At 37.8% G+C, this 25,289-nt stretch overlaps 1 protein-coding gene across 2 annotated transcripts in view; it reads left to right on the top strand.

Annotated features, from left to right (window-relative positions):
• The window catches only part of Cont (Contactin), a 105,893-nt gene that overhangs the window by 31,259 nt on the left and 49,345 nt on the right, over positions 1–25,289 (top strand). For both annotated transcript variants that reach the window (XM_083117740.1, XM_083117739.1), the window contains exons 6-14: positions 2,276–2,453; positions 8,379–8,579; positions 8,711–8,813; positions 12,489–12,670; positions 13,650–13,940; positions 15,018–15,155; positions 16,908–17,048; positions 17,664–17,830; positions 19,068–19,206. In XM_083117740.1, coding sequence (XP_082973866.1) covers positions 2,276–2,453; positions 8,379–8,579; positions 8,711–8,813; positions 12,489–12,670; positions 13,650–13,940; positions 15,018–15,155; positions 16,908–17,048; positions 17,664–17,830; positions 19,068–19,206 — 1,540 coding nt within the window. The remainder of the gene's footprint in view (positions 1–2,275; positions 2,454–8,378; positions 8,580–8,710; positions 8,814–12,488; positions 12,671–13,649; positions 13,941–15,017; positions 15,156–16,907; positions 17,049–17,663; positions 17,831–19,067; positions 19,207–25,289) is intronic.

A 25,289-nucleotide genomic window follows, 5' to 3' on the forward strand; every position in this document is an offset into this window, starting at 1 on the left:
AATTGCTGCAGTAACGGAAGCCAGGCGTGGTGTGCCTGACCACTATCTATGTTCAGTTCACTGATGGGCCTGATGGATTTGCCGATGTAATGAGCCTTGCACTCGCATTCAGCATCATAGACACCCGGATTGTTGAAGGGGAAGAGGAAGTACCGTTTATTTTTGTTTAGTTGGTCAGCTATTTTGGAGGTTGGTTTGTGCGCTATTTGGATGTTGTAGGGACGGAGGGCTTTGGTAAGGCGGTTGGATGTGGTAGAATGGTAGGGAAAGGCAAACCACTTGGTTTTGCTATTGGGATCTGGTTGTGATGGTGGAGCAGGTTGTGTTGATGGTGCAGGTTGTCTGACTTGGATTTCAGCTTTGCTGCACCATGTGGAGAGTTGACATTCAGTATATCCATGTTTTAGTGCCAGTTCCGTGATGGTTGCTATCTCGTCCCTCGAGTCTTCTTCTCTGGAACAGTAGGAGATGGCTTTTTGGAAGAACTTTAGCCATATGTTTGAGCTGGTGTGTCCCTTTCAATGAGCTGTAACACGGACTCACAAAAATCAGCGCAGTTCACATAATCACCAGGGTTTAATCCTTGCACAATTTGAATTTTGTATGGGTGTAGGTGCAAGTCATCATGCAAAATTCTTCTCATCGTTCGATTCCAGATTCTAAGAGCAACACTGTGGCGCCGGGCAGATTTTTGAGGGCTTCTTGTCATCTCAATTCGTACAGCCTCCACATTCTCGGGTGTCCTCACACTTCTTGCACTACCACCTCTTCTTTGTGTTGTTTCAAAGTTGTGAATCCAACCAGCAATGACTTGGACAGGAGCACGAGCGGGCACTCGTGGCAGACGAAAATGTCTGTGGAATGTGCGTTGTGCACATACGTAGCTTTCACCATTTACATAAAATGCTTTAACAACGAAACCGCGATGTTCACCAGTCCAATGCTGCATTGTTACTAAACTTCCCAGTGTGTAGAATGTCAAGGTCGTAGTCTACTCACCCTACCACAGCGCATGTGCACCTTAGAAAAAGCATGTTTGACTTCCCCACCCTGTATATTACCTTCTTACATAGGTACATCCTTGTTTCATATTAATCTTTGAATGCTTTGATATAGTCCACCACCCATTTGTCCTCTTCTGTTTACCTCCTCATCTATTCTTCCCTTTCTCGCATTTATGCTTCCTAGATATTTGAAGCTCTCCACTGCCCTCAACTCTTCCATGTCCATCTTTATTCTTGGTTCATTTCTGGCTCTGTTTCTTGTTGTTATTAGCACCTCACTCTTTTCTGCACTGAATTTCATTCCTGCTCTTCTAATTTTCTCATTCCAACTATCAAGCTGTCTCTGTACTTCTTTTTCCCTGTTCCCCCATATTACTAAGTCATCAGCAAACAACAGGCCCTTCATCTCTTCCTCTCCTAATTTCTTCCCCACCTCTTTGTTAATTGCATCCATTGTACTTATGAAGAGCAGTGGGGAAAGAGCACTTCACTGTTTTAGTCCATTACTTATACTGAACCACTCCGTTCTTCCCACTGGTGTCTTCACACAGCTCTGGGTTGGTCTTGTATGTTCTCTGCACTGTACACACTATCTCTTCCTCAACTCCTTTCTCTCTTAGAGCCTTCCAAATCTTTGTTCTGTCCATGCTATCATATGCCTTTTCTATATTTAGGAATTCCATAATCAAATCATTTCCATACTCGTAATGCCTTTCCTGCATTTGCCTTATGGTGAATATCAGGTCTACTTTTGATCTGCCTCTTCTAAATCCATACTGTTCCTCTATCATGTTCTCTCCACAGTTCAATTATTTTTAAATATCTTTTTACAGACATCTGGAGCAACTTTCTTCCACTCCTTGCCAAGACTGAATATGTATTATAGTGAAATTTGTAACATATTGTAGGTTTTCTCCAATTACAGTAATCAACTAAGTTTTGACTTCATTCACATTGAAAAACTTTTGATAGCTATTTTGCAGCTGTAGCATGTGTAACATGATTTCTGTCCAAAGAAGAGTGGCTTTGAGGAGGTGAAAGTGAGCTTGAGGAACCCCCTGCTGCCCTTGGACTTGCAGCAAATGACATCGGCATGTTCCTTCCTTGTGACTGGTTGAAAATTATCCAATTGCGAATCCCATGCATTTATGAAATATGCATTCCAGTACCTACTTTTCGGGATCCCGCACACTCCTAGTTGTGTTTCTTTTTTGATGAATATTGAAATTTGCAAATTCAGTTTTTATTCATATGTTTATTTTCTCCTACAGAGAGATGACAAAGGTTCATACCACTGCAAGGCAAGAAATGAATTTGGTTCAATTATTTCGGAAAGTGTTCAGCTTACTTTTGGCTACATTGCAGAATTCAATTTAAAACGATCACCAGAAAGTGGTAATGAACACTGGGGAAAAGCTGTTTATTGTGATCCACCTCAGCATTTTCCAGGTTTGTAATATTGTAATGATTTAGGATAACACAAAAGGAACACTATTAGCCTTGTTTCCATGTTGAATATGCTGACAAAGGCAAATTTATTTGTAAAATAAGATACTATAAACTTAATGTTTCCATCCTCTAACAGGGTCTTCTTCAGACAAAGATTCAAAATAACTTTTTTGAGAATTTATTTTGAATCATTGTCTGAAGACCCTGTTAGAGGTTGAAAATGTTACATTTGTAGTGTCTTATTTTGCAACAAATTTTGCCTTGGTCAGCATTTTAATGTTTTATTAATGATTTAGGAATTTTACCAGTTAGTTCATAATGAATATTGTCATTTTAAATGGTTGTTGAATGTAAAATTTAAGAAAAATTTAGCAGTTTTAATTAAATTTGGCATTTTTCTATAAAATGTTTCTTGGCAAGTTTCTCTTCTTATACCTCATCATTACTTTGAGAAATACTTCAGGCTTATTATGAAGAAACTTGTTTAAATTTAACAGACCATGATTTGTTTTATTCAACAACATATTAAAGAAACAGAAACATTACTGTAGTATTTTTTCTCAGAATATAGATGTCATTTGGGACAGAACCAGTTAATCTGTATTCTATTGGTATTGACTGATACTGGTATATCAGTGAAATAGTCAAAAACTTTAATGATCTGATACTTCTGTATATAGCCCATAACAGAGTGTTCAGTTCTCTATCATTTAGTTATTATACAATTCTGCTGTTACTTGCATGAAGATATCATTCTAAATAAATTTCTCAATTAGCAGTAGTAGCAGGTAGTAACCATCAGTTATGATATTTCAATTAGGGAGGTGGATAAATCATTCAGATTCTTCACGAAACATTTCAGATGAGTACACTATTGATTACTGACATCTGTGTTTGTTAAAAAAATAACAATCAGCATATACAGGGGAACTGTGATTTTACATTCTAGTATTTTATATTTTCCTAGTAGAGTCAAATGCTATAAAATCTTCGCAGATATTACATTTTCCCACATTTTAAGTTTTTTAACCTTGGCCCGTGAGGCACCTAAAAGTACCACCTGAAATAGCGAAGAAACCAGAAACAGTAGCGATGTGAGGTTTGCGGGAAACAATAATATCAAATGGGGCTCGTAAATCGGAGGTATGGGGTGTGTCGAAAAATATCGACAAATGGGGCATCTGGAGCAAAGTCATATTTTTTTAAATGGAACGATATACAATAACATGCATAATATAAAAGAGCACACGCAGAGAAACACAACGCTGTTGGTCTCATGCATCTACTGCACATAGGAACAAAGATATGGCCATGTGAAAATATGTAAACAAACTAACAAGTGGCCCACTTGACCGTCAGTACCACGGCATGTAAGACTTCTCAGGTGCCTGACAGAACTGCCTTTACGCAGAGCAAGTTTTGATAGCAGGTCCACGAGATCGTGTTAGTTCATAGCAAGCAGTCGTAGTGGTAAGAGCGAAGATTATGGTGTTCACAAACATAGAAAAAGCAGATATGATCCTGATTTATGGGGAATGCCGAAAGAATGCCTCAGAAGCGTACCGTGTGTACGCAGAGAGATATCCGGACAGAGGACAGCCATCTCGACGTCTGTTTGGTAAGTTATTTATTAAATTAAGAGACACCGGAAGTGTAACACCACGAGCACGTGTGCGGAACAAGCCAACTACAGGTGAGGCAGGTGCAACAAATGTTCTCGCCGATATCTTCCTCCATCAGGAACTTCACGGGAATGATTTTGTGGACAGTGTTCGGTTTTGCACATGGATGTTACGACACGACACACCCGATTTGTCACGTATCCTCTTCACTGACGAGGCAACTTTTACCAATCATGGAAATGTCAACCTAAGGAACATGCACTATTGGTCGGTGACAAATCCACATTGGTTTCGCCAAGTGGAACGCCAGCGCCCATGGAGTGTGAACGTGTGGTGTGGTATAGTGGGTGAACATCTCATTGGCCCTTTTTTTATACAAGGGACACTGAATGCTGACCGATACATACAGTTTTTACAACATGAACTGCCTGTACTATTGGAGGACATACCACTTCAGACAAGGAGGGAAATGTGGTACCAACATGACGGGTGCCCAGCTCACAGTGCAAGACGCGCTACAGCATGTGTGGAAAATACATTTCCAAATCGTTGGATTGGACATCGAGGGCCTGTCAAATGGCCGGCTCGTTCCCCAGATTTGATACCGTTAGACTTTTTCCTGTGGGGAAAGCTGAAGGACATTGTCTACGGGGATGTGCCAACAAATCCAGAGGATATGCAACACCGCATTACTGCGGCCTGTAGGGACATTCCCTACAAGATGCTACATTCTGTGCAACGATCTTTGCGTGGGCGCCTCGTTGCCTGTATCGCAGCTGACGGCCACCACTTTGAACACACACTTTGACAGGTTTTCGCTTCTTACGCAGTGGTTCTTCGACATACTGTCATGGTCATTTTCATTATGCTGTAACACTGTCAAATACATGGTGCTGACGATGTCTACTGTATTTTTTCTTCCTTTAACACGTTCTGTCTTCATCTTCTCCAATGGCTTCCGACGTCTCATACTTGTACATGCCGTGGTACTGACGGTCAAGTGGGCCACTTGTTAGTTTGTTTACATATTTTCACATGGCCATATCTTTGTTCCTATGTGCAGTAGATGCATGAGACCAACAGCGTTGTGTTTCTCTGCGTGTGCTCTTTTATATTATGCATGTTATTGTATATCGTTCCATTTAAAAAAATATGACTTTGCTCCAGATGCCCCATTTTTCGACACACCCCATACCTCCGATTTACGAGCCCCATTTGATATTATTGTTTCCCGCAAACCTCACATCGCTACTGTTTCTGGTTTCTTCGCTATTTCAGGTGGTACTTTTAGGTGCCTCACGCGGTATATATATATATATTATTTCGTATTTGTAAAAATTAAAAATACAAAATTATTTTTTACTTACATAAAATGAGTATCTATTTTGTACACTGACAACATTTCGGGAACCACTGTTCCCTTCTTCAGGTCCTATATTTCAGCTATCCATAAATCGCCTTAGCCTCGTCAATTCATACACTCGTCAGGAAAAGGAATTGGTACATTATGGTAAAGGTAAAATATTTTGATCTTGAAATGATGTAACGAGGAGAAGAAATGCAGGGACAAAGTAGGGGAGGGGAGAGTCAACAGGCCTGCAGCCTCTCACATACGATAAGGAAAGCACAGGTAGACCGCATGGGAATAGTGTGAAAGGGAGCATCTTTTCTTTTTTAAAAGTTTTAACTAGCACTGGTTTTTAAGTGGAAGGTTTTATAGTGATTATTTTTAACAAATAGCTGTGAGCATGGGTCAAGCAATGGTTTTATTGTTTTCCAAATATTTTACCTTTACCATAATGTACCAATTCCTTTTCCTGACGAGGCTATGGCAATTTTCGGAAATCTGAAATATAGGACCTGAAGAAGGGAACAGTGGTTCCTGAAATGTTGTCAGTGTACAAAATAGACACTCATTTTACGTAAGTAAATAATAATTTTGTATTTTTAATTTTTAGAAATACGAAAGAATATATCATTAAAATATTAAACAAGAATCTTATAAATACGGAGAAACTAGTACTCACTTTTATCCGCGAAGCTGTTTTTTCTTCTTTTTCGATTAATTTCAGTGGCCACTGCCACCATCCTCGTTGGAACTTGCTGCGCTGTTGCTTGGCGTGCGTCTTTTGTTCGTAGTTCTCTGGCTGCCGTTAGGTGCGCTGTGCGTCTGAAATTAATCGAAAAAGAAGAAAAAACAGCTTCGCGGATAAAAGTGAGTACTAGTTTCTCCGTATTTATATACTACCGCGTCTCTCTTTTCCCAATCATGAAAGAATCTTATTTTTGAGAACTCAAATTTTTTTCACTCAAAATAAAGCTATTAAGTAATTTTTGTGTGTAGTTCCACTCATTAAAGTACTGAATACAGTTGAACCTGAGTTATACGTATGTCAAGGTGAAGAGAAAATAATATGTATAACTGAGAATTACTTACAAATCAGATTCAGATACCATTCCATATATTATTAAAATACTGTAATTGTATATATTTTGAGGAACAAGATATCCATATTTCTGTCATAAAGTAGTAAATTAACGAATCTAAAAGTTAGATTCTTAGTTTTATGTGGATTAGCATCCACTTCCCATGCAAATTTTAGTTTGTGGTCAAGAGTGTAGCATTTCCTCTTTCTGTTTTCCATAGCCGACCAGTAGCAACTGAAAACGTTCACTGAAGGAACCACTGTTCTGTTTTTGTTATGGAACACTGCAAACATCAGCTATCGACATCTTTTCAACATGTGTAGTTTTGTATCACGTACTTACAAAAGAAAATGAGCCTCATGTTCTGAACAACTGCGGTAAAACTTTCTTGCCTCCTTTCCTCGCGTTCTTTCTGACACCGCTGTGCCACACTCATCTTTCTCGCAACTTGATACCAACCGCTGCCATGCCCTCCTATCTTGTTGTGTATTCTGTGTTTGTAACCACAAGAATGTATACTTTTGTAGCGTGGTTACATACAAATCAACTGTATTTTGTGAAAATTAGTATGTATAACCCTGAATTACGTGTAAACGCATTACATACAAATAAGGTTTAATTAACATGTTTTTAAATTATATTTTGTTGGAGCCTACAGTAATTTACATAAAAACAGATAAGCCTTGTTTCCATGTTAATAAAACATTAAAATGCTGACCAAGGCAAACTTTTATATATATACATAAAAACGTAACATTTCCTCCCTCTAACAGGGTCCTCTTCAGACGAAACTTCACAATTAATTGATCTTTTTGATCAATTTATTGTGAAGTGTTTATAGGGTGGAAACATTATGTTTTTATGTATATTTTTATACTATAAAAGTTTGCCTTGTTCAGCATTGTAATGTTTTATTTAAGAAAACAGAATTACACAGAACTGAGTTTACAAAGCAGTGTTAACTGTATATTCATTTTCTGTTCTAAAGGCCTATCAGTTTACTGTGGTTACTATTAGTTAAGACTGAGCTGTTGCCACTTTAAGCTGATGCTAATGGCTGATACGGATTCTTGAATAATAATGGTACGTTCCTGGATTTTACATTTTTGTGCATTATACATTTAATCCTCATTGTCCCAAGATAGCAAAATGTTATAAATGTTTCCTTTGCTGTTACATTTTCCTGCATTTTAAGTTTTTTCACCTTGGTTCCCTGAAAAATATAAAATCGAGGTTACACTGTATAACTAGGTATAACTATTCCATTGGAACTACTGTATCAGTCTGCCAGGTTTTTCCACACATTCAGTGTAAATTGCAAATTTGCCTAATTTCCAGGCTATTTTGACTGTAAAAGGGTTAGGGTTACAGAGTCCGTGAAGCACCTGGACTACAAAAAAATTATAAGCTTGTGGCTCAGTCGGTAATGCATCTGACTACCATGCTCAAGGTCCCGGGTTCGATCCCCGGCCGGTTCAAATCCGGGAACTTTTCTAAGGTTGGAAGCGGCCCCGGCGCCCACCCAGCGTCGAATAACATGGGTACCTGGGGGGAAACCCTGGGGGGTAAAGGCGGTCAGGGGCATGATGCTGATCACATCACCCCCACTCATGACCGGATCAAGAAAGTGTGGGGCATTACCCCACACCCCCTATATGCCTTCATGGCGTGGTGCTATGCACAGGGGAGCACTTTTTTTTACTTCATCAATGATCCAAATTTAAACTTCAAATGCTGATTCACGAGTACTGGCTCAGTTCTAATATTAGTATAAGTTATTCTTATCAGCCGCCCTTGTATTAAAAAATAAATAGTTTCTTACCATTAGCATATTTCAGTCATGAGAATAATATCCCTATGTGCTTTTTTCTTCCAGGAGTAAGTTACTACTGGGCTCGGGATTATTTCCCAAATTTTGTAGAAGAGGATAAGAGGACGTTTGTTTCATTTGATGGATATTTGTACTTCTCTGCACTAGAAAATATTGACCGAGGAAACTACAGTTGCAACGTTCAAAGCAGCGTGTCTGACACTGGCCGAAATGGACCGTTTTTTGCATTAAAAGTCCTACCACACTGTGAGTAATATTTTCATGGATTAATAATTTGTTATAGTCATGTATTTTCATACTAACTATGTATGTATATTATAATTATGCTAAATTTATTATGTTTTGCTTGCCTGGTAATTAGTTTGTGTGTTTTCCAGCAAACTACCAACAGCTGAAGTTTCCAAATAATTTTCCCAAGGCATTTCCAGAGGCTCCAGTAGCTGGTCAGGAAGTAAGATTGGAATGTGTTGCATTTGGCTAGTAAGTATAAGTTCTCTACTCTTTCATTGTAATTTCAAATTATAAGCCACGGTAGCTCACTCGTTAGGGCATCTGACTACCATGCGAGAGATCCCGGTTCGATCCCCAGCAGGGGAGAACTGGGACATTTTCAACCTGTTCAAGCGGCTCCAGCGCCCACCCAGCATCATATAAAGTGGGTACCTGGAGGAAACTCTGGGGGGGGGTAAAGGTGACCAGGGGGGTGGTGCTAATCACATCACCCCCAGCTCGGGCGATATGAAGAAAGTGTGGGGCCCTAACCCCACACCCCCTATATGCCTTCATGGCATGGTGCAGAGCTCAAGGGAGCACTTTACTTTACTTTTTTTCTCACTCTTTCATTGTACAAACATAGGGTCATTCCGTGTGAAATAAACCTCACATATTTCGATTAATTTGAATTTTGGCATACTGGAAGAGTCACCTGAAGTAGGAAAATATGCAAAGTTGTATGTCCATATCTTTTGTAGTTCCAAAATTACAGAGGTGCAAAATGTTCTATTTTGACCATTTTTTCAACATCTTGTTAATTTTAAATTGCAATATTTCGGCAATCCAGGGCACCTATAGAAGTGATTCAGATGGCATTGGATAGATCTTGAAGGGCTCTTTCACATGAGATATTACATGCTTATGTCAGGGTAAAAACCATGCTATGTGGAAAATTCATACACTTTAGATTGAAACTCATCTATTTCCAACAACTTTCCCCTCTTTCCAGTTTTTGCTCTGTGCACTAACAACAGAGTTGGATATGGACCAGACTTTTGAATCACCCTATATTTCTAAGAACAGGGAATGTAAATATCAGCTTCATGTATGTTAATTCAAACAATATTGTATTTCATTTCAGTTATACTTTAACTTTTAAATTATAGTAATTTGTCTTATCATGTTATCATGCATTACCTAACCTACCCTAACCTAACATAACTCCAGATCCCATTGGCATCCCATTTTTAAATTTTGTACACTTATTAAAAAATAGTGTATGCATGACATAATTGTTTGAAAAAATTGCCAAGACCAGTTTTTTTAGAAAATGGCTACCAAAATTTTCTTTTCACCAGCTTCAGTTGTTTTTTATCCCAATATAGACATGCACTATCTCATGTGAAAGAGCCCTTTAAGACCTTTCAAACGCGCTCTTAATCACTTCTATAGGAGCCTTGATTGCCTAATTATTGCAATTTAAAGTTAACAAGATGTTGAAAAAAGTGGTCAAAATTACACTGTTATATCGGAAATACAAAAGATATGGATCTGCAACTTTACATATTTTCTTACCTCAGGTGGCCCTACCTTTCAGTGTACCAAATTTCAAATGAATAAAAAAATGTTAGGTTGAGGACCTTGCTGATTTGACATGGAATGGCCCCAGAGTATTACAGCCAAATAGTGTACTTGCTGTGATGTTCTCTTCTCTTTATTTTGAAGTGTAAGCATACACACTGGAGGCTGAAGGACTTGTATTACATTATTTCATCAACATGCTTTTTTGATACTACTTACAAAGTGTAGTCTATTTGCATTGTGTATTATTAAATATTGGAAAGATTTACTGTCTATCTGACATGATTGATTGATGTAGTTTATTTTACTTTGCGTTTTGTACCTCTTGGCTAATTTGTGAAGATGGGGATGAGTGATGAAATTATGAAATTGATGAATGGACATTCACAAACAACCAAGCCCGAGTGGGATTCGAACGGGACCCTTGGTGTCACAGCGCGATGTGCTAACCACTCGGACACAGGGTCTGGCTCTATCTGACATGAAATTGTGGGATTGTTATGCTAACTGTGGTCATAATTTATGCCAACTCTTCAACAGGTACTATCAGATTATCATAATACAGAAAATTAAAAATATAAAGTTATTTATGGCACACCCCTATATGCCTTCATGGCGTGGTGCTATGCACAGGGGAACACTTTACCTTTTTTTTTTACCTTCTTTTACAAAATTGTCAAGTAACAAGGAGCATTTTTAAAAATACTCTTCATTCAGTTCTTGCAATATTTGAAGACCATATTTGCATTTACCATGTGATCAAGGGACCTCCCCAATAGTGTAGTGGTAATTTGTTCAACTTGTAATCAATAGGTCTGGGTTTGATATGCCAGTGGAAGCACATAGTGGTTAATATCTCACCATAGACAGTAGGCCCAGTACTGATTAGTCTATCTGAGCATAAATTGGTCTTCAAACTCAAAACTCAAACCAAGTGATAACATTTGGAAAGATCTTATTACTTTTTCAGTGTTTTAATTCTTTTGTATGGAAAGTGTCGAATCAATATTCATGATATACAAACATCAAAATTTACACATATGAAATATGTATAGTGCTGAACCAATGCCAATGTATCAGTATCGGCTGATACCAGTGGTATCAGTATCAGAAAGTATCAGTTGGAATTCATCTCCCGATACTAGCTGATACTTTCAGGAATTTTGGTCTCTCATGGGGTACGCAAAAATGGTGCGTGACACTTTCGCCGAGTCTAATTATCCTGGAAATTATGGAAAATTCAAACTTTATTTTTATTTGCACAAATTTGGATGAAAAACTATTTTGTGATTACATAACATCTATTTTAATATTCTGATGTAATTCTAGAATGTTCTAAAGCAAATTTCTTGGTAACGTCTAAATCTAAAGTAGATTTAGGGGATCAAACCTCGGGCTATGTGAGAGCCTGGTGCTAGGGGATATTGGCTGTGAGAGGTGCGCTTGTAAGTAGGGGGTACTACCCCAGGGACTCAATGGTAACACTCAAACAAGCAAAAGGAGCCTTGCCCCTGTGAAATAAGAACAACACTTAACCATTAGATTTTAACACTCCGATTGACAGGTCTGGCAGGGTTGTGAGAAAGATAGAAAAGGATATAGGAACGTTCGTTTACCTGTAGAACTCGATGTGAAGATCATCTCACTGATTCGTAGATAAAACACTCCTGAAATAAACTTTGATAATGAACTACTCCTTTGCTGTAACTCCTTTTGTATCGATCGATAATCCGACTTTTAAGTCTGAGGCAACAACTATTCTTGCCATAACTTTCTTAGTACAACTGCTGGTATAACTCGGAGGCAACAATTGTTTACACAATAAATTTCTGATTACAACTGGAGTTGAGAAATGTTCTCTTGAACTATTTATGTGGAATTCGAACTTTCAGTTGTTAGAACTGTTGGCGAGCCACGTCCTGCCGCCAATGGTGTTTTTAGCATAAGGCTGCACTTGCATTCTCTTTCCTATGATTTCGGGAAGAATTCGTATCAGCTGTTTTTTACATCCGCTGAAGATCGCTGTAATTTGCTTGAAGGAAGCTCTTTCCAGCTTCTTCACCGGACCCTTTTTATGAAGTGATTTGACTGTTGGGTTATGATGCCTGGGGTCCTGGGTTCATGTCACACCTTCGGTGTGATACAGTAAATTGATGCGTATTATTTTATTGGAGAAGAATATTTACACACCAATATTGATAAATATTTTGAACAAATTTTAATTATTGCAATTTTTAAATATCGATATTGGTATTGCTGGGAATGAGTAAGAGTATCGGCATCGGTATTGGCTCAGCACTAGATATGTATGTTACTTTTATCAAATACCAAATATGCAAACTATTCAATTGTATTTCACAGCCCTGTTCCATCTTATAATTGGACCAGAAAAGGATCTAGCCTACCTCGTGGAGCCTATACTACAAGTTATAATAGAGTTCTGATTTTACCACATGTCCAAGTTGAAGATCAAGGAGAATATGTTTGCAGGATACACAACGATAAACATTCAATTGAAAATTCTGTGACACTAAGCATACAGGGTAAGTTTGACTTTTCAACTTTTCATTTTCATTATTCAATATGCCAATAGTAGATCAGTAATGGTCCAGTCAGTAGTTATCTGAGTGCCACATGGGAGATCTGGGTTTTAGGTTGAAGGGATGTTGATTTCAGATGAGAATTTTTCTAGCAATGTCCCTCGGAGGTTGATCCAGCCTCTAAAAATGGGTGCCTGGGTAGTAAAAGCAGCTGGAGCATGGTGCTGATCACCTCAGCTCAGGGAGTAGCTTTGCCTTTACTTATTTAATATGCTGTGTTCAGTGTAATCATATTATGTCAACAAGTGGATTTCGGTCGGATGCATGATACAGGTGTATTTAGAAGAAAAAGGGTAATTTATTCAAGATATCCCTTTGCACTGTAGCCACATAATAAACCAAATGAAATTAAAAAATCCAAAATGTAGCAGTGCCTGCCATTGTGCAAAGTTGTAGTTCAAAATTGGCTCGTAATTTATCATAACAGTTTGATTTAAATATATTGCACGCTGGTAAGAGAAGTAGTGTTGCCAACTATTCCCAAGTAGGCTACTGGTTTTAGCAATGGACTATGTAACTTAGGTATTTAAATTTACATGGCACAAACATACCACTCTTTGAGAAAATATTACTTTTCGTTAGAATTTATCTGGAACAAGCTAAAAGAAAAATAGAAAAACAAATTTCCTGAAAAAAGATATATTTCTAAAACTTTTGTCTGCCCGTTTGATTCCTACCTTGTGCACTGCTAAACCAAAGTAATTACCACCACCAATCCTGCTTTTTTGTTTTGCATAATTCAATTAAATATTTTTGTGATGAATTATTGAGCAATTATCAACACAACTTGGTATGGCAGTAGGACCACAACAATAATATATTTTAGAATTTTTGGTCCTCTTTTAAAAAACAAAAACAATGCTAACTGTTTAAAATAGAGTTGCCCTATGATTGTTTTAATTTTCATTTTTTTTATCTCCAGCTGAACCAAATTTCACAATCCCGATTGGAGACAAGCACATGGATAGCAAAAGTGACCTTACGTGGACTTGTGAAGCTTTTGGAATTCCTGATGTTACTTACCATTGGCTTCGTAATGGAGAGCTGCTGGATCCAGAAAGACTCCATGATGAGGACAAAGACCGCTACTTTATTCAGGACAATGTGCTGACCATTAAGTACTTAAATCCAGAGAGGGATCAGGCCATGTATCAATGCCGTGCTTCAAATCAATTGAAAACCAAATACTCGTCTGGCCAGCTGCGTGTTTTGTGTAAGTTCTAGATTAGCTTTCTTTTGTATTTGTAAATTCATTTCTAAGTTATTCTTGTTTTGAATGTGGGTGGTGGGTTTTGAAATTTTGTTCTAAAGTTTTTGCAACACTGGCATTTGAGACCGGATTTTGAATTATCCTGATGTTAAATTTATTCATATATGCTAATAAAGCAATGAGATTGACCAAACTTTACCATATTCGGACCATATTCTGGTACTGCAATGCATAAGTTCCTTGTGGTTAGTCATAAGTTATTTTTTTTTTGTCAGTTACTTACACAATGAAACACATGAATACAACTTCAGAATTGCTAATTTTATTTAGTATGAATCATTGTGTACAATAATGAAAGCTGCAATGGTCTTGTTGGTAGAGCATCTGACTGCCACATGAGAGACCTGGGTTCAATTCACAGTGTGTGTTTGATCTAAGGTCAGAATTATTCCAGCCTTGTCCCCACATAAAGTGGCTCTGGGGATCACCCAGCCTCAAATTAATGGGAACCGGGGGGCAACCCTTGGGGTTAAAGGTGGCCGGATCATGGTACTGATCACACCACCTTCAAAATGGCCAAGATCGAGAATGTGTGAGGCCCTTTCCCCACATCCCCTGAATGTGTCTTCATGGCATGCATGTAGAACTTTACCTTTTTTACCTATGTAAAAGCTATGATACAATATGAAACCCAATGGTATCACCTGTGATCAATGGCCCGCAGCTTTGATTGCCAGTGGGGCACAATACACAATGGTTGGTTAAACTGTTAGGGCCGTCTCAATTAGGTAAAATTTTAAAAAAATTGTAATGAGAAATCATCTTTTAGACTTTGACCTTCAAATGGACCAGCACATCACAGTGCTGATACACTTTCCTAATCTTTTCTCTAGGTTTCACATAGCCAAGTGTAGGGTTAACCCTTTTGGTGGAAGTGGTTCCAGGTTATAGAACATGGAATGTTTCATATTGACCCCAAGTTTTATTGACAAATCAGTAACGTAAAATGACTAGTTACATTTCTAATATTGTGTTCTCGTCTTGGTTTAGTGTAGGTAATTGAGTAAATTTCTATTTCAGCTAAGAAGCCTTCTTTCAAAAAGCAACCTCTGGAATCTGAAACTTATGCTGCTGTATTAGGGAATGTCACTATTATGTGCAACCCAGAAGCAGCCCCAAGGCCTAAGTTCATTTGGAAGAAGGATGGTAATGTTTTAGGTCAGTATATTATGGTGTATACAAACATTTTATGTAAGCTTGATATAAGCTACAGTGCCTTGAATAACGTAGTGTGGAAAACGACCCAAGAAACTTGTTCCCGAGACAGATGACAATATAGATGGCAGTGCAATCAGTACGGTTGCTAATTTTCTTTTGAAAGTAATGCGGCTTAGTTAGTTTTTGGAATATATTGTGTAGATTTGTTTGTCTTGAAAGTCGGTACATGAATTGATGGAAAGTCACGAAGTGGCATTAATTTGGAAAGAAAATTAAAATAAAATTATAAATAAATAACATGCATAACACAAGAAGAAACATCGCATTGTAATTCCAGACATTAGGTGCTGGATTGTGTACTAGAGTTTATTTTTCTATGTTATTAGAATATAAATAATATTCTGAGAGATATTTCATACTGAGGCAACAAACCACACGTGTCGCTTGGAAGCGAGCAGTCGGTAAGCAATGCAGCCTTTCGAATCATAGGGACATAAGCTCTGGCTGCACCCTTTGGTCAAGGAGATTTTAGACCAAAGTGACATGCGACAAACGATACGGGGATTTCACACCAAGGCAACTTTCATACATGACTCATGTCGATGGCACTAAGGAAGTTTTGCGTGTTTTCCCTTGTCGTTTCATGCAATCATCATCATCATCATCGCTGCGATTAGTTTAAAGCAGAAGAAAAGATACAGTAAATATAAAAAATACAAATGCTTCAATGTGTATATCTTTAAAAGAAATGATGATGATAATAATAATGAACCTAATCGATACACAAAAATTTAGTTACCAAGAGCATTCCACACATATTTTTTCTCCCGTATTATTAATGAAAGTATGACTATAACAGGACGTGGTCGACTATCTAGAATGTTCATTAATATCTTTGCGACCACTGTACCAAAATATCATAGCAATTATCACATTCATAGAAATGCTTCATGTAAAAGAATCAGACATTGCAGCGAAAACTCCATTTACTTCCATTATAAGCAGATGAATGCCATGCAGCTGTACCGACACCAGCGCCTCTAGTGGTATCATATTCGAGTGGAACCTGCCAGAGGCCAGAACCATCCCGTTTTCCACACTATGTGTTTAAGATGCTGTAATATAAGCATAACAAATTTCTCAGATACTTAAAAATCAACTATTTTCTTATGTACTTTGAAAATAGATAATTAACATAGATGTAGTTGAGAAACCCTTCAGTGCATTTTGTATTGTATTGTGTATATGTAAGAATTATATTATCAGCTTCCTTAACCGAGATGTATAATTTTATTGTCAATAAATTACAGTGTATGACTTTTGCATTATAATTCACGAACTTTTCACCAAGATGTTTGTAATGTAGGGACAGGTTGTTTTTCTTGTCTAGCTTTGCAATTATGTTTAGGTTAGGTTTATCATCAGAGCACTGTAGAGGAACATATGTAGGAATTGGTTTGAAAAAGGAATTAGTCATTTTTCACAGTTATGGTGATAAATTTTGATAATGAAAATGTTGACAAGAAGTTATTTGCTCAAGGTTTCTGTGTTACTACATAATACTTAGTGGATATATGCAGAATATAGTCCATGTTGCAAATAGTTTACAGCAGTTTAAAACTACCCAAACAGAATACATGTCCCTACACAAATTTTAATTGTAAATTTAAAACTTATCATGGGATAAGATCTTCGTATCATTTTTTTCTTTAAAATTACTATGTAATTTAAATGTCTTGTTTTTCTTATTAGGAGATGGAGGGAGGCGTCATATATTAACCAATGGAAATCTTATAATTAACCGGGTGTCTAGGGAAGATGAAGGTGTTTATACATGCACAGCCCAGAACTTGCATGGATCAGATGAAAGCAGGGGCAGATTGATTGTTCTTCGTAAGTATATATTGTAATCGATTGTCCTACATGAAATTGTGAATCGTTCGTTGTAACTGTTTAAGATAATTGTGCTACATAACAGAGTTATTGAAATCCATCAAAGTATGGTCGTGGTGGTGGTGGTGGTGGCAGTGGCGGTGGTGGTTGTTGTTGTTGTTGTTGTTGTTTTTACTGTTCAAGGGTGCCCTTGATAAATTCATCAAGTTATGTCCACATTGCTTATGATTAATTGTTGCATAACATGAATTATGCCATAACTTCAAATTAAGAGCCAATCTAAAAAATGAAGTGCATGTTCAGGAGGTCAGTTTCAGTAAGGAACAGCTACTTTCCTTACTGTAACAGAAAAAAGTGAAAATTTGTAGAACAGTGTAATTTACAAGATATTTACAATTTAATTGACTGTATACTTGTTAACCTGCATTTTTGTTATGCTCGCATTGTTCATTCTCATATATCATTAATTTGTTGTGTATTGATGGCACACTATTAACTGTTCCCAAATATTATCATCTGCTTCAAAACAAGTATTATTTCTTAAAAATCCACTTTTGACAGTGTAACAATATGAAATTCAAATACTAATGAAGTTTTTTTTTCTATTCATTGTAGGTGGCCCCACATTTATTTCATCTCCTTCAGGAAAAATTAGAATAGCTGTAGGGGCAGACGTTTACTTGAACTGTGTAGCTGAAGCTGAGGAAATATTAGATATTGCATATATTTGGACTCATAATGGTTTAAGGATTCATGACAGGGATGATAGATATTTTCATGTGGTAGGTATCATCCATGTTATAATATTATTCCACAGTAATATTAATCATTATTTTGAACAACTTTTAATTATTACAGTTACAGAAAATTCTCTGTGAGAATCTGTAAGAATATGAGTATCGGTTTGTGTATTGGGTTCAATGAGGTATTGACTCGACCCTAGATGGAAGTGAATTTGTTGTCATATTTTTTTGCACAGAATTAGCACATTTTTTTATTAATGTGTACACCCATTTAATGCAACATGACTGCTTGTACAACTTGGTGATCTTATGTTCAATTTTTCATTTAAAAGAACACACATCTTGTACCACATGTCATTAATGTGATTGAAAATATTAAGATTACACCAAATTTTCTGTCCAGTTCGACCCTTCTTCAACTATAGGGAAGGAATAAAACTTACTGCTACATTAAGACAGAACCTCATTCCCACATAGTACACCCTGAACTATATTATTGCTGGCAAGCAAGGTTTTGGTACTTGGAACCACAGCCAGTATAATCCTCTGTGGAGCTGTGTTTTGTCCTATATTTGTTCTTATGTGTGCTGAGTGCCTGTTTACAGTCTCAGCTTTTATTTGGGCATGGTTTGGTTCTTGAGTTGATCTCAGTATAATACGTTGAGTTAATTTTCAGAGCATGGGGATGGGATGGGACAGATTAATCAGTACTCTATTGGTATCGGCCGATATAGGCATATTGGTGTATCACTAAAATTCCCGATTATTTTACCAATCTGATGTGTGTATAAATATCCTATGATTTAGTGCAAAATTCTGCCATTTTGTTATATATTTTTATGGATAATCTCCATGCCCTACTATCTTAAAAAGTAAATTTATAAATATGCAACTTCTTTTACATTTCAGACACCTGGAAACACACATTTATTAAGAAGGTCAATGATCCATTCAGCTTCTTCAAGGGCCATTTGGAATTTTATATCAGATCGGTAGAATATCGGTACTTTATCGGTATTGGCCCATCCCTAATATGTTATATTTCCTTGGTAATTGCCTGTCTTCAATTTATTTTCATTAATGGTCTTGTACCCATATTAAGTGATGTGTTCAAATAGTCAATATGCTGATGCACCCATAATATTTTGAGTTTGCAGTGTATAATTTTTTATAGGCAACTTTATCATGTCGATAGTTATGATAATTGGATATTTGTTTTTTTAACTAGGATAGATAAAATTCAAAGTCTATTTTAGAACTTTAATTTGTATTCCAGAAAGCAGAGGGTGGATTTCTCAGGATAGTGAATGCAACTTTTGCTGAAGCTGGAGATTATGAGTGTATTGTTGAGAGTGCAGTTGGCAGAATTACTAGTATTACAACCATTACTGTTGAGGGACCTCCTGGACCCCCAGGTAAATAAAGTTGTATGTTTTAATTTTAAATGTGTGGATGTAAAATAGCATATTTTAGTCAAGAGTTAAGGCTTCTCACATATATAGACATTGGTATTATATCAAAGACAAATGAGATGGTAATGTAGTTCTGAGTAAATCTTTTATCTTCATGTTATCAGTACATTCTGCCTGATGTTTTGGAATGTCTTGAAGCATAGTTGAAAGCTGGCTTATTCTGATGCTCTTTTATTTTCATTGAGTATAATGGTATTTGTAGGGGGGATGGGGGATTCACTCCCCTCTGGGTACTTGTGTCCTTCCTATGCTGGATAAATTTTATTCATGGGGGAAATGGTATATGGCATAAAGTCATTATCTCATACTGTCCCTAGACAGTCAGTAGAATCCCCCCCCCCCACACTGGAAATTTCTTAAATACCACACTGAGTATAAGTAAAGAAAAATATCTAATCTGGATACAATCTAGTTTGATTGATAGTTTACATTCATGACTCTTTGAGATAAAATTTAAATGCATATGAATCTGAACATAGTGATCGGTCAATATGGAATTTTCTTTGATAACAATGTAACATTTACTGAAACTGATAACCAATGCTCTACTAACCCAATAAAAAATTGCAAATGCTGCATCAGAATTACATTAGAATATAATCTGTGAACAAAATGTTGACATTCGCTCGCTGAACACTGACATGACAAGTTGTGCTCGCAAAAGTACATAACGAAGTGTGCTTATCTAGTGCTCTGATTGTGTGCTCTTATGAGTGAATGGACAGGTAACCTTGCTCTGTGAAAACACTTATTTTTTTCCTTTGGTTTTGCTGAGATAGACATTTGTATGTTTCTTTCATTGTGATATATGCATCTTTATTCCTCTCACCTCTCCCCTTTTCCCCCTTATTCTCCAACCATGTCCTTTCCTGTTATTCCACAGTGAAATGTGCGCAGTTTTTCGGTACATAAGTGCAAACTTCCAACGACTTCTGGTGGACTACTTTCCCCAACAACTTCTCTGCTTACAGGAGGTGAAAGGTACTTGTTATGAGACTTACCACTTGCCCTACTACGAACTGTGCGGTCCTTCTTTCCCCAAACCCAATGAGGAGTTGCTATATATGTACATGAAAATATACCTCACTCAGTTATTGACGTCCCACAGTCCCTCAATGTACTCCGACATTGCCACGTTGAAATAGTTACCATAATCATTGCCTATTCACACTCATATCTATGTACTTGCCACCACATCTCCGTTCCAAGAGCATCCTCCTCTCTGATTTTAATGACCTTCTTGCTCTGCTCCCAGGTAACAGCAGATTTTAATGAACATAATCACCTGTGGGGTAACTTTCTGACCGATAGGTTGGGAACCACAAGTGAGAATTTGGTCACTGAGCAAGCCCCTTATTCTTATGAATGATGGATTACCCACACATTACCCTCATAACAGTTTCAACTTGACAGGTATAGGCCTTACTTTGGTCTCCCCAGATATATCCCAAGGCCAGGTGTCTGTTTTGGAAATTCTTTTGCCAGTCATTCGATCTCAATGTGTCTATTAGCATTATTTGGTGAAGGTTAAGTTCTCCATGCCATGAAGGCACGTTTAGGTTATGTGGGGGTAGGGCCCCACACATTCTCAATTTTGATTATTTTGGAGGTGATGTGATCAGCACCATGCACCAGCCACCTTTACTCCCCAGTTAACTATTGATTTGAGGCTGGGTGAGCCCCAGAGCCACTTTATGCAGGGACAACCTGCATGGCAGTCAGATGTCCTACCAACTAGATCACCACGGCTCATTTTATTATGTTTGGCAAAAGTTCAGTTCCCTCTGCCATCCCTGTCTTCCATTCACATCTGATTAACACTTCCTGGAAATCCGATTTTATGGACCTCCTCACTCCCCCATCCATTCATATGCCTCCCCCCTTTCATGACCATGTATATGCAGACTTTACGGATGACTTTCCAGCCATTTCAGTCCAGGAACTTTGAGACATGCTTGACAAAATTAAATCCACGACACCCAGTTACAATGATATTACATATGATATACTAAAACACTTGCCAGTTCAAGGGTTCAGAAGTCTCGCTGCGATACATAATTATATATATCACAGGGAGAAAATACTGTTCGGTTGGACCCAACACATTGCTAATTTTTTCCACCTTCCTAACTGTTTTTTGTCAGTCCTGGCAGTTGGATATTGGCTCTTTGAGACAATATTGTTTCAGCTTGTTTGTTGATATCGCCGAAGTGTATGACTCTGTCCACATTCCAATCTTATGCTTTCTTCTCAATTCAATAGTGGCTAAACTGACATAGAATCTATAACAGGAATGCATCTTGTTTTTCTTGTGTCACAATAATGTCAAGGGCCCGAGAATAGTTCGAAGTGGGGTAGCACAGAGTTCTCCTCTGAGTCCCCTCCATTTTAACATTTATACTAAATACCTACATCAATTACCCAGGGATACTCACAATATCATCTAATATGACAATGATTTTTGTTTTTATCGAACCACATCAGATGCCACTCTAGGAATCTGACTTAACGAAACCTTATTACTAATGTACAGGATCAATTACTGACTCGTGGTTTATAATTTTTTCCCAAGAAATCTAAAATCATAATATTGAACCTTTATACATTTAACTGCTATCCTAAAACACTGACTCATAAACAACAGATTCCAGTGGTCACTTCATGTACATATTTGGGGGTTTCTTTTGATAGAAAATTAAACTGGAAACTTCACATTACCAACCTGCTAGCAAAAGGAAAACAAATAATAAATATTTCAAAAGGTCTTGTCAATACCCCTTCATTATGATTCTGTTCTACGAAAATTGCTTCCGATCTTTATTTGAGTATTTGGCCATGTACAGTGGGGCGACCAGTAATTGGGCAAACAAAATAGATATTTTACAGTGACAGGCACTTCGCATTTGTCTAGGACTAATGAAATCTAGTCCAAATGTTAGTGTCTGCGGCGAAAGTGCAGAACAGGCCCTTTCATTTAGACACCAATATTCTACCATGAAATTTCTCTTTAAAACATGGGAGAGACACACTCACCTTTTCAATAAAGTATTTGTCATGCAACAACAATTGGGCAACACTTTACAATTGGATAGATCATGTACTAGATTTTACTTTCTTTTTTGTTACAATCTTGAATATCACCTGAGTTACACCATTCAAGCTCCCTTGATTTTCACCTTAACAATCCCCACCGAGACACCTCTCAATGTTAGTTATGTTGACTTCAGTCAACACAAATATTATAAAGAAATTTGGCCATACTTTGTCTTTATGCATACCGATGGCTGTAAAGATGATGAGCATGTAGGCTGTGCTTTCTGTGCACCCTGCTGAAATGTCAGACAGTTAATTATCTTTACAGCAGGACACGCCCATATTTTTGGCAGATCTAACAGGCTTTGCTCTATGCCTTTGAAGCGGGATACATGAAAATGCTAATTCTAATGGATGCCTTGAGTGTTTTGTTTACACTCGATGCATACCGCTTGCCCATTTTCTCATCCCTGATTTTACAGGCAACATCACATCTCCCCAAGAATGATCAAGGAGTACACTTCACATACATAAAACTCATAGCAACCTTAATCTATATTAGGACTTAGTGGATCAATATGCAAAAAATGCAAAGGGCACTCCTCCTCATTCTCCTATTTGTTTATCCTATACTGACCTTTTACCCCAAAGTTAAAATCAAACTTAATTCCCAATGGGAAGCTTGGGCAGTCAATCAAGCCGCAAATGCAACCACTTACAAATGGTATCCAGAGAAACTACTCAAACGACCTTGATTTCATTACCTCAAACTCCCTCGCAAAGTGATAACCTTCATACTTTGCCTTTGAATGGGTCACTTCTACATGAACGACCGCCTTGCAAGACTACATCAAACTCCCTTCCCTACCTGTGATTATGGAGTAAATAAACAAATGCCAGATCACCTCTTCTTCCACTGCTCTCTACAAGCATAGACATGCCATTTTTTACAGACTCTGCACAGCCACAATACCGTTTCCTATATCCCTGCCTTCATATCATCCTCTTCCCCATGCACAATGTGGATGTTATATAGTTTTGCCTCCCAGAGTGATATTCAATTTTGAAATTTCTCTTTCTTGGCCACGGTGGCTCAGTCGGTAATGCATCTGACTACCATGCTAAAGGTCCCGGGTTCGATCCCCGGCCGGTTCAAATCCGGGAACTTTTCTAACGGTGGAAGCGGCCCCGGCACCCACCCAGCGTCGAATAACATGGGTACCTGGGGGAAACCCTGGGGGGTAAAGGCGGTCAGGGGCGTGATGCTGATCACATCACCCCCACTTACGACCGGATCAAGAAAGTGTGGGGCGTTACCTTCATGGCATGGTGCTATGCACAGGGGAACACTTTACCTTTTACCTTTTCTATCAATGATGTGATATTTCTACAATCACAAATAATGCTCCAGCTTCGATTTTATTGTGCTTCCTATTTCCCAGTGATCTATACCTTCAGATCTGACCAAGACTGCCATATTACTGGCAGTGAGGGTCACAACGGAAAAGAAAATGAAGCAAATGCTGCGTGCAGAACCCGAATGGTTCACCCACCTCCTTAAGGTTCGGCTGGATCTTTGGCTGACGCCAGTGAAGCTGTTTTTGAAATTTCTTCTCCTTTTGAAAAACTGCTATGATATTCCAAATTCTGATAAATTACATTTGCTTAGAATTCCTTCTAGAGTATTCACATGAATCTTCATGTAGTTTGCTTTCATTGTTGTGTTCAATAGAAATTATCTGTCAAATTACAGACACTCACATCCAGAAAGAACGTAAACATTGTGTAGCATCTACATTTTTGTATTATCAATCTATGACAGCTGGGAATGACCCAAGGGACATCAAGTTTAGTACTCTTCATGCATAAACCTACACTATTTAGTCCATTTGAACTACCCTGCCATTGCATTTTTAATATATTAATTCTTAGCTTCACAAGAACATCATTTTCAAAAACCTCAACATTATCTAAAGGGTTTAAAGAACATATTATCATTATTGATTTAGACCAGAAACTCTTCACTTTAGTGGGGAAAAAACATGTCAGTAGCACGCTGCATCATGCTGCAGTGTTATGTGAAAGAAACTATTTTATGATCACGTAACAAGTATTTTAATATTCTGGTGTAATTTTTTATTATTATAAAGAAAAACTGGTAAATTGATGCTTATAGTTGGAATGGATTGATTGATTTGGTTTATTTAACTTCACTTTTCCGCGGTGGCTCAGTCGGTAACGCGTCTGACTACCATGCTAAAGGTACCGGGTTCGATCCCCGGCCGGTTCAAATCCGGGAACTTTTCTAACGATGGAAGCGGCCCCGGTGCCCACCCAGCGTCGAATAACATGGGTACCTGGGGGAAACCCTGGGGGGTAAAGGTGGTCAGGGGCGTGATGCTGATCACATCACCCCCACTCACGACCGGATCAAGAAAGTGTGGGGCGTTACCCCCACACCCCCTATACGCCTTCATGGCGTGGTGCTAAGCACAGGGGAATACTTTACCTTTTTTTTCTGCCTCTTTTGGCTAATCGCAAAGATGAGGATTAGCGATGATATGATTAAATTGATGAAGAGACACAACTAACACCCATGCCCAGGTTGGAATTTGAACTTGGGACCTCTGGCATCATAGTGCGATGTGCTAACCACTCTGTCACAGAGGCCGATAGTTGGAGTCTCACCAACTAATATTAACCCTCCGTTGGTATACATGTTTCAGAGTAACGCAGTTGATGTAAACGCAGTTGATGTATGTATGAACATGGCACTCACATATGAATTTCATTTTTTTTGGCACTTTTTCAAATATCGTTTTACATTTATCACATTAACTGTAATTTATAAATATATATTGCCTAACATATATCACTTACATGTTAACATTTATCTTATTTATTACATAATAACAAAATTATATTGTTGTATTGCAGTATTACTGCATTAGGTAATCAGTAACTGATTACCTAATGTGAGAGGCAATTTGTCA

This window comes from Lepisma saccharinum, chromosome 2 (assembly GCF_977018435.1).
Source record: "Lepisma saccharinum chromosome 2, izLepSacc3.1, whole genome shotgun sequence".
Classification (NCBI taxonomy): domain Eukaryota; kingdom Metazoa; phylum Arthropoda; class Insecta; order Zygentoma; family Lepismatidae; genus Lepisma; species Lepisma saccharinum.